The 11146-nt window shown below is 39.5% G+C and overlaps 1 protein-coding gene across 1 annotated transcript; it reads right to left on the minus strand.

The window, feature by feature from the left end:
* Positions 1-3343: 3343 nt before the first annotated feature.
* Positions 3344-9885, minus strand: slc7a6os (solute carrier family 7 member 6 opposite strand). Its single transcript, XM_034116624.1, is given in 6 exon segments — positions 3344-4223; positions 4680-4812; positions 6197-6319; positions 6321-6404; positions 8573-8902; positions 9639-9885. Coding segments are annotated over 6 exon segments (987 nt in total). The 5' UTR covers positions 9828-9885; the 3' UTR covers positions 3344-4095.
* Positions 9886-11146: the final 1261 nt, after the last annotated feature.

The raw sequence follows: 11146 nt of genomic DNA on the forward strand, positions 1-11146 counted from the left end.
CTCTATCTCTCTCTCTCTCTCTCTCTCTCTCTCTCTCTCTCTCTCTCTCTCTCTCTATCTTCTCTCTCTCTCTCTCTCTCTCTCTCTCTCTCTCTCTCTCTCTCTCTCTCTCTCTCTCTCTCTCTCTCTCTCTCTCTCTCTCTCTCTCTCTCTCTCTCTCTCTCTCTCTCTCTCTCAATTCAATTCAATAGCTTTATTAGCATGACCATAGTTACAGGCAATTGCTAAAGCTCTGTATAGTTGCAACATCTACTGTATACACAAATACAAACATATAAACAAACTGCTAATAATTCAAATGTCCTTTTTCTGCGGTACTCACTATGGCCCGTGTTATTTGCCAGCACTTGATTTGTCATCTCTTTTAACAATGTTCTTCCCTCACTTTATCTTCTCTTCACGTGAAGCTCTCCTCTCCTCAGCTGGTGTAGTAGTTAGGCACGCTAACGCTAGCTATATAAATATGACGCTCTATGTATCAAAACAAAACGTACCTTCTTATATCTTTCTCCACTTAAATGAACTTTCTTTCCTCCGATTTCCATCACTCTTGTTTGTTCTCTCTATGTCTTGTCATACATCAATCTGTACCACATAGCGCGCCCCCTAGAGGCCTGGAGCACTTCCGGTATGTTTTTTTTAAAAATGTGTTTTGGGATTTGTATGTGCTTTGGACTTTGCATATCGTTTTGGTATTTGCAGCGTTTTTCTGTTGCGTTTGTTTTCGGGGTTTGTGTGTTGTATTTAGTTTGCATCATTTCTGTAAATGCAGCGTTTATCTGTTGTATTTGTTTTCAGGGTTTGTTTGTTTTTCATTTCATTATTTGCAGGTGTTTCCTGCTCATGTATGCGTTTTGGGCCGTTGTGCAGCGTTTGCACCTGCCGGCCACCGTAGTATATGGTCCGGACCCACCGGTGGGCCCATCAAGTTCAGCATTCACTGCATTCACTGTGATGAATATAAAATAAGACACTGATACTGTTTTCCTCAATGAACATTTAGAGAAAAATAAATATTCAGGGCTCCTCTCCCTCAGGAGCCTCTCCCTCAGGGGCCTCTTCCTGGTCTGTTGACTGTTGGTCAGGCTCATAGTCTGGATCGCTGTTGTGTTCCATTTCTGAGACATCGTCCTCTATGTCTGGTTCAATCTCCTCTTCATCTGGTTCAAAACATTTTGTCCAGAGCCTCTCTGACAGAAAATTGCCTAATCGGTCGCCTACTCATTGTGTCAATGAGTCAAATGTGAGCAAGGCACAAATATAACTGCATGAGAGACAGTAATGGAGGGGCATTTACTGCGAGAAAGTGAGAGGTTTTTCTTTCTCGAGGGGCACAGAGCTCTCACCTGTGAGAAGATATGATACATTGTATCATAGAGCGTGAGAAAGGGAGAGGTTCCCGTAATTTAGAGTAAATTGTTTTGTCTGGAAGGTGTGGGGGGACATAAGCATAAGAAGTGTGTGTGTGTGTGTGTGTGTATGGAGATGTTTTCCATCTGCAGGATGAACATAATTCTGACCGAAAACATCATGGGTGTTTCACTGTTGAATAAATCACTAAAAAAATCAATGCAAGTGGTGATCATCAATTGTATATGTTCAGAGGCCTAGTGTGGAGGATAACATAAGGTCTTGAGGCAATTGGATGAAAAACACAATATTTATGATCAAAAACAAAGTCACTCTGTCACTTTTGACCCGAAACGCAAGAGAAGGGTTAAAAGTACAAACGGTGGATACATAAATATAAAATAAATCAAATAAAAATAATATGACATTACTGAAGAGGAATGAGTGTTGATACTGCATGAGGAATACGTTATATTATTGGTGAGGTAACCCTTTTAAGTGAGGTGAAGCGTTGATTTGCATTAAATTACATGAGACAAAATGTGTATCTGCAGTTTACTATCACATTTGACTAAGCCTTCTTTAAAGCTTGGATGAGAACATGATCACATGTTACTCTCAAGCCTGAAAAACATTATACATGACCTTGAATAACGCAAGTTATTATTTTTTGTATAGCGATATTCAACGCCTTTACAGCTGCATTCACAGCAAATACTTATATACAGCAAAGATAAAATGCTAAAAGTAAAAGTCCTGCTTTCACAGTAAAGTTACAAAGGTATTAGCTTTAAAATAATCTTGAAATAAGTATTATATATAGATAAAAGGCCTACATCAGAAGCATATAGAGTTATAAATGATTAAGACAATGTGTTCCTTACTTTAATGCTGCAGCTCATTTTAAAGACCGTACTGCTAGGTGGCTCAATAATAAATGGATTTGCATAATCTGAAGAGCAACTAATGATGTCAAATAAATGCATTGTATAAAGAGTACAATATGGAATGGAAATACTGAAGTACCTCACAATGATGTACAAGTGAAATACTTAAAGGTGGGGTAGCCTATAATTTTGGAGAAACCAGCTCGAGTGCGCAAGAATTTGAAAATACACAACCGGAAAAAATCTGCCACTTCCTTACCTTTATATATACAGTCTATGTTCCTTACAGAGCCCCTCCAACACACACGAACGCGCACATGACCAATGAGGGCACGAGATAAGTTTGTGCACAGATGGAAGGCTGACAGGCGGGCATGAACAGTTGTCTCTGACGGAGACTACTTTACAAGTAGTTCCAGCAAACATCCACTGATAAACTGCGATGTTAACCTCATATTTTTTTTACTTAGGATCATACCTGTGTTTTGTCTAGAAAAAGGTAAATGTGTGCATTTTAATATAAAGTTCTGTATTTACAGACTGTTGCAAAAACTAAGAAGCTTATAAACATCAGGTTTAAAACTAAAAGAGCTTAAAAAAAAAGTAACACAATTAAAGATGTTTGGAGTTTTATTTGAGTTATTAATTTACATGTGTCAGAGATGCTGATTTGAAACCGTTGTTACATAGTTACGGCATTTCCTGTTTCTGCCGGAGAGGGGAGTTTGTCCCAAAGCTTGCCGCTATTTACCTCCCTCCATCTGACAGGAGGGAGCCTCATGTGTCACTCCACGGAGTTCACTCCGTCACGGAGGGTGTGTAGGGGTAGGGCGTGGTTTGGGATTGGGCCATACACACGCACTTCTAAAATGAATCCGGCTCGCCTGCCTTCAAGTAAATATAAATTGATTCTAAAAAGAAAACAGCATCTCTGCATCAGGAAAGAGAGACCAAACAGCTCGTCAGATCAGCACCTTCACGCTGAGCATGCTGGGAAAATGTCATTTTATTGAAACATAAAATGTAGCAGATTATTGGATTGGATACTTTCATTGGATTTTGCTCTTTTAAAAAGGTTTGAATTGTGTTTTTTCATGTAGGAAAAATTGACACCGAGATGTTTAAAGTTTATTTGAAAGCTTTCTTTTTATACACATCTACATATTTACAAAAAATTAAATTCAACAAGCATCCAAGCAATCTGAGCTTCAAGGGGGAATTTCTGAACCATCTCACACACCCACAACAAAACATATGAGTCACGCTTTCACATTATGCAGAAAATTCTAACACACAGTTATACCTACACACACACTACCATGCACAGAACGCTGCACCCTAAACTGCAACCACGCGCGGCCCGACACATCTCACTTACACAGTGTGAACAGCACAAAGCATACAAGGCATATCACACTAATGTGCAACAGTTTAACACACATCCACATTGGACAAACACCCACACACAAGTTCACTCCACCAGTTAAAAAAAAAGAGAAAAAGACACTCTGGATCCTCCAGGAAATAACGCACACTGCTCCACCCTCTGTGTAGGAGAGGTAGGGGGGGGGGGGGGGGTTCCCATGAAAAATACTTGATATATGTATAGATCTGAATGACTCCATTGTGGGAGCTTTTTTGCATTTGCATATGAAATGTACTTTTTGTTAAGTTATGAGGAGGTTTCCAGCCAATTGAAACCTGGTTGGTGCTACACAAGTATTGCTACACGTTAATACCTATGTCCTGGTTTCTTTAAAGTGTGTTCCCCCCCCACTCTCAGCTACACAGAGGTCTGGAGTTTGGTGATATTTGTGGAGAGGGCGTTGGGAAGATCCACAGACAGGTGCGCGTTAGATCAATCGGAATTATATTTGTCTCCATCATCATCCTCGTTGTCATCTTCACCCCGCAGCTCCTGCGCCACCTCCCTTTGGTAGAGCCCCCAGCTCCTCCGGCTGTACGAGTGCTCATCCTCCGCGTAACCTGCACACATTAGACAAGGATCTGATGTAACAAGCCACAACACTTGGGTTTAAAATGACAAGCTAAACCAACAAAGGTTGGCACATATCTTTGATAAGTAACTGCACAGGTGAGTTAACAAGGGAGGGGTTTTTCAAACTAAAATATCAGAGTGTAAACAAACAGGAAAATTAAACATTATCTTAAAAAAAGAAAAGAAGAGAAAATAACTCCTAAACGCCTGGTGTGGGGCAGGGGCTTGTTATTACTGGGAATTCTACATAAAAAAAATATATATACTAATTCACTAAAGTTACAGAACAATGACTGTATTGTGATATCAACTCACTGTGATGTTGATCTACTTTGATACCAGATCAGACGACCATTTTGAAAAAGGAAATGAGGGCTTTGGTAATGAAGGGTTAAGAAAGAGCCCGTGATAACTGACACATTAATGACTGCAGAACTCCGTACCACCATAGCGCTCCTCCCGGTCGCTGTCTGCGTCACTGCCCTCATCGGGGTAGTCGTTCCTCCAGTTGCCTTCCTCGTTCTCATCATCCTCATCTTCATACACCTCCTCTTCATGCACCACTTGGTCAGGAACCTGCGATAACAAGCAGTTTATACATAGTCTATTCACTATTGGCTTCTTTCTCCTTACCAAATTGTGTGTAATAATATGGACTTAAAATATTTTAAACTAATTAAGCAAGACAATGCTCTCATTTTGGTTATATTGTCCATAATGTGTAATAATAACATTTAAAGATAAACAAATTAATCGAATTAGCCATTCAACTAAATTAACAATTTTGGACAGTCTCTTTGTAATTAATATTCTAAGAAATGTATATGAAGCTTTTATAAAAAAACGATCCTGCTAATGTTTTGGGCCAAATGAGAATGCAGGACTTGTCACCTACAGTTGAGCATGCTTCTTTCTGAAGGCTTTATGAATATTGAGGTGCATGCAGTTTCTGCCATATGCTGGTCCCTTATGAGAAAAGCAACATGTGGACCAACAGCTTTTCAAAAAGCTACAGACTGGCCAAAAGTAGCATTTCACTTCAGCAAACATGTGACCCGCCCTATCAAAATCACTCGGATACAACGGCTCATCCCGAGAAAAAGATTTTTGTTGGTTGATTTTAAACGAGAATATTTAACTGTTATCGACATTATCAGACAATGAAAATATGTTTGCAGCTCACCAACTTTCTTCCTAGCGACCTTCAATCATTTCAGTAAACAACAAACAAACACCCTCGTCTACGATGCTTCTAGCTTAAAAACGTGTCAGCCTAATCAATATAATGGATGTGAACAATAAGACTTTTGAACATAATGGAAAGGGACAGCCTGCTAGCCAGTTTGTTATAGACCAACAAAGAATTCAGAATCATAACTAAACAAACTGTGGTCCTATTAGAGGGAAGTACTAAGCCTGGAGCCCACTCTTTAAAAAGCTCTGGTTAATCATTTGAAGGCCTTTTTCCTCATAATGGTTTGTTCTGTGATAGACATCAGATTATGCGACATACTTTGCTTAGATTTTGGAAAACAAAAACAAAATGTATATATTTTTTCTTCAGTAAATCATCTTTTCCGGTCATACCAATCAGATCACAGGTTCAACCCCATCTCCAGCCGCCACCATGAAGTGTCCTTGGGCAAGATACGTAACCCCAAATGGCTCTTATAGGCTGTACAGCTTTAAAGTGTATGCAAGTCACTTTGGAGAGGCGTCAGCTCATTACCTACAATGTATGATTTTAGGAAGAATGTGACTGATTTTGATAGAGCAAGTTGCATGTAAGCTGACTGCAGGGTAGGCAGAGACGGTCAGCTGACCCTCCTGTTTCTTCACATAACAGTTTGATAGCAGGTGTGAAGCCTCACCATGTCTACTCTCTACTTCACCCATGTCTTCATTCACTCACTGCGAGTTCAGCACTCATTCATCTGTCCGTCCATCCATCCACACACACCAGTTCTCCCTCGTCGGCGTAGGCCCTGACGGACAGGATGTCCTGGATCCACCCTGCCGTCACCGTTTCCTGGTAGTACAGGTCATACACGTAGTCGTCCTCCTGCTCGCGGTGCTCCCCCCCCCACTTTATCTCCAGCGATGCTCAGGCGCTCCCGCAGCATCTTGGTGTTGTTACACAGGATCGCCTCTGGGTCTGAGGACAGGGTCTTTAGAAATACAAAGAGACAAAATAAATCACTACACAGGTCGTCAATATTAGCATCGTCAACTAATTATTTGAATGATAAACTAACAGATGAACGAAGGCAGTTAGTAATTTATGCAATTGAAGGATTTTCTTTTTACCATATGTCACAAAAACACATCTATTCTTGATCCTCAAACAAATCCTTTCATTTAATAAGTTGTTAAATGTTACCGTTTAAAGTAATTAACTTTGAAAATGTATTGAAGATTTTTGTTATGAACTTTCACTGTTGATGGGCATCTTATCCTGGATTATTGACATTCATAAAATGGAGTATAATGGAGGGAAGATTGGATTCGGCTATTTTGCACCTTTTACAACTCTTAGGACTTAGTGGCACTATAGTTCTTCAAATCTTTAATCCCCTTATTATTATTTCAGCCAATACTTTGGCTCTCCATAACTCTTCAGCTACAGAAACCATTCAAATATTAAACTATTCAGCCTTTTCAGGAATCGATGGGAAACCTTCAACTTTTTAAAAAGGTTTTATACTTTTTGAAATATTCAGCTTTTTAAAGTCTTTTATTAACATGGAAGTCATTGCAATGCATTTGAGCTGTAACAATTTGATTCAAATCATTTCACTTTTCTGCAAGTTCAGCAACACACTTACTTTTTTGTAGCTAAAAGCAGCTACCATTCAGCTAATAAAATATTCAGCTTTTTCAGCCACAAATGTTCACAGTTTACAGCATAGTTTATTTCAGTGAGGTCTATTCAAGTGCTGGCATGTTGAATTATGATTAAAATTCAATTAATTAAAATGATATGTTGATTTACAGAAATCATTTTTGGGGCCAATGGCCTCACATGAGCATGTACTCATTGGCCTCTAGGGAAATGTGCTTCAACACATGGTGCACTACACAAGTCTAGGGTTGTTCATACTCCATTACTGAATAATATGGGGCTAAGTTTTGAAGGTCTGCCAATTAAATCTGTGTGTTAACCCCCGAGCCTGTTTTTCAGGCCTCAGGCTCGAAAATGACATTCCCAGAACAATTGACTATATCTTCACTTCTAAAAGGGGTAAATTAATAATATTTTTTCTCAAAGCAATGATACACCTGTGAGTTGGATGTAGAAAAGTCAGAATCAATATAGAACTTTTTATTTTAAAAGTAAATTCAGATTGAACATAGTAAAACAAATGTAAATGATAGTTTCCGTCCAAAAAAACCCCATTACTTATAGTGAAAACCACCCTTGAATGATGGGTTAGTAGACTAAAGGCTTTAGGAATCCAAACTATAACATATAATAAGTACCCTGTATCAAGATTGATGCAAAACAAGTGACATTTGACCTTTTTAGAGAGATTAAAAAAAAGTTCTTCACAGATCCCTCACAAATGAATTGAGCAAGTCACTAGTTTCTTGGTCATCCGTTGTCTCCCTTTCAAATGTGGGTTTCCTTGACCTTTGTGCTGATCCCCACCATAGATCCATTGGCCCTTCAGCATCGAAGTCTTGGATTGGCCAGACTAGATTTCTCGCTACGAAGTACGCCGGCCTCGGTAGAATTCGAAGTATGCTGGCCATTGGAACAGTCGTTCGGCGGCACTCCATGACGTAGTATGCTTGAAATAGTGGCTCTGGAGCAGCCTTCCTCGACATTGAGAAACACCCAGAATCTCATGGAGCTCGCTAAACAGTGGGCGGGGCTTCAGGTGATCATGCAGAGCTGCGTGTCTCCGTCAGACTCAGCAGCTGATCTCTGATCTCTCTCTCTCTCTCTCTCTCTCGTCCGGTTATACTTCACTCGCGTTTATGTCCATATCGATCAGATCCAGCTCTCCTGATCGGCCTTTATAGAGAGCACCGATCAAACTATTAAGAGTGAATATCTGCCGATAATGATCGGCGGCCAATCGATCGGAGCATCCCTAATTATTACCGGACATTTTGAAATTACCGGTTTTTAATTAATTTTACCAGCTAAAAAAAAACGGTAATTACCGGCTAACGGAAACCCTGATAGATATATATATATATATATATATATATATATATATATATATATATATATATATATATATATATATATATATATATATAGTCAGAGGTTTTCTTTTGTGTTTAATTATTTAAGCTTTGTTGCCAGCTAAAATACAGTTCAACTCACCTTGCCAGAAGATTTGTCCTGGTTCTCGTCATCCTCATGAAGGAGGTCGACCACCTGGATGGCACCAAGACCCAGACATTTGTCCTGGTCTTTCCCAGAATCCTCTCCGCCCTCTGAAGCTTCCGTCAGGGGTGCTTGCTGCTCTGCTGGGGCCGGCAGCCCTGTGCGGTGGCTGGAGAGTATCCTGTAGCGTTCCTCCCTCCGGGTGCTCCACTTCGTGCTCCGCAGGTCCCCCAGTATCCGCTGTGTACTGGCAGCAGAGGGCCGCAGAGCGTGGGCCATGCGGGGCCGAGCCAAAGCCTGTCGCACCTGTGTCTGCACCGGAGCATCCTGGTGAAGAGGACAAAAGGTGAGAATTTACAGATATTAAACCCGGAAATACAAAGAAATGTGACTTTTCTGCCTAGAAGTTTAAGGAAATGGAAGGTATCAACACATTTCACCAAACTCAATCCTCACTACATCACCAAGAACACACACTTTCTCAAAATGTCAGTGAGCAGAACCACACTGACCAGTTAGCATGTTGCTATACAAGTAAAAAGCAGAAATATACTTCACTTGTAATAACATTACAACAAAAAAGTGCAGACCTTGTAATATACCAAAATATGTTTACCAATTAAGCTAATGTTACTTAGCTTATGTGATGGATGAGATACATGTTTGACATTGTGTATTCAAATTAATTATTCTACTACGACAGCTTCGACTGATGTCATGTAATTTTTCAAGGCCTGTAAATACGTCACAACTTCATTTAACATCAACAAAGTGAGCTAACGGTTGAGGAGGCTAATGTAATTTGGGTCTGATGTAAGGCTAATGCTAAGCGCTGCCTTAACTGTGTATCATGCTACCAACAAATAGCATAGAAGGCGCGTTGTTTTTCCAGCAAGTACCAACATTGTAGTTTTTTTTTTATTATTTGTCCTGTATTAGATAAATCTACTATGTCTGAACGCTTATACCGACACGCTTATTAACGTTTATATTCGGTTTCCCCGGCAGCTGCGTTGACGTTAGCCTACAGCGCTAGGTTAGCTACTAGCAGCGGGCCTCTCACCTGTGTCGCCACCGTCGCCACGAGTTTGAAGACAGAGTTCTCCACCTCGGCTTCATTCGGCTCCGGTACCGTCTCGCCTGAGCTTTGAGACGTCTCCGGTCGGATACGTTTACATGCCAGCAGCAGCGCATCTGCGGGGTCGGTCCCCCTTTTCCTCTTGACTCGCAGGATGGTCGTGTTCGGATCCATGTTGTCCCTCTGTCTGAGTTTGTGTCTGGCAGGGAGGAGGAGAGAAACAGGGGATAGCCCCGCCTTTATTTCCGGGTATCACAAACGTCATCAGGATAATAATATTAAATATTCCTCGAAATGAAAGATATTGGTTTATTTGTATTGTACAATTGTATTTATAGGAATGTTTAACATCCATAATATGGGATGGACTGCAAACCAATTTGCTTTCCTGAAAGTGTACTGCTTATAACCTTATATAATAATTTAAAACATAAACTAAAGACCATGAAAGTCTTTTTTAAATTCTAGATCAGGGGTGTCCAAACTTTTTTCACCGAGGGCCACATACAGAAACATATAAGAAGGGCTGGGCCACTCACTAGAGGTGAGGTATTTTGCCTCATATGCTAAGTTATAAGTAAGCAAAATCAATCAAATGTAGGTAAATTAAGCTTGATACTTGAAAATGCTGTAAGAAACACAACAGCCTTCATCACAGCTCTCCATAGTGTTTGATTTATTTAGTTTGCAGCTCATGGCTTAAAACAGAAGCTTCAGATTGCTTATAAAAAGATTTGTCCTGCAAATAAGTGATTGGGATTGGTATATGAACTAAGATTAGTTTGAAAATGTTTCCAACTTTAATTGATTGGATTTATTTGAAAAGTGGGCATACATGAATTCTGTGATATATATTTGTACATATATATTTAATTAGTACAATATATGACAAGCACAAGTTTCATTTGTGGGCCATATTTAATTATAATTATTACATTTTCTGAGGTTCGATAAAAAAATGGACCGCGGGCCACATTTGGCCCCCGGGCCGTAGTTTGGACACCCCTGTTCTAGATGCTGCATCATAAGTGAAGTGGTGTTTTACTTAATATTTACGTTTTATGGAGCATATTAAAAATAAAGAATGTAAATGCATAACACTCTACGCCACCAACAATGACACGTTATGGATCTTATTATAGATGCATCAATATGTAATTAGCAGTACATAACAATAACTTATGATACTGCATGAAATATTAAAGCATCCTATGAGTCTTTAATAGTTAAGTTGATTGTTGACGTGCGTATATGTGAGTGAAGGTAGTCATGATGTATTATAACTAAGCCCAATCAGTCAACTTCTACATTTAAGTCACTATTGTGTCTGACTCTTGATAAAAGGCATCAGAAAGCCTTATTTGTCTTTAGAGTCAACAGGTTTTATGCAGTTAATGAATTTTAATTCACTATAAAATATAATGCAATATAGACTTGGTCTTTATAGAAAGTGCTACAAGTTATTTACAAGTGTGTTTGTTTTTATGTTACTT

Source organism: Trematomus bernacchii, unplaced genomic scaffold, assembly GCF_902827165.1.
Source record: "Trematomus bernacchii unplaced genomic scaffold, fTreBer1.1, whole genome shotgun sequence".
NCBI classification, from domain to species: Eukaryota; Metazoa; Chordata; class Actinopteri; order Perciformes; family Nototheniidae; genus Trematomus; species Trematomus bernacchii.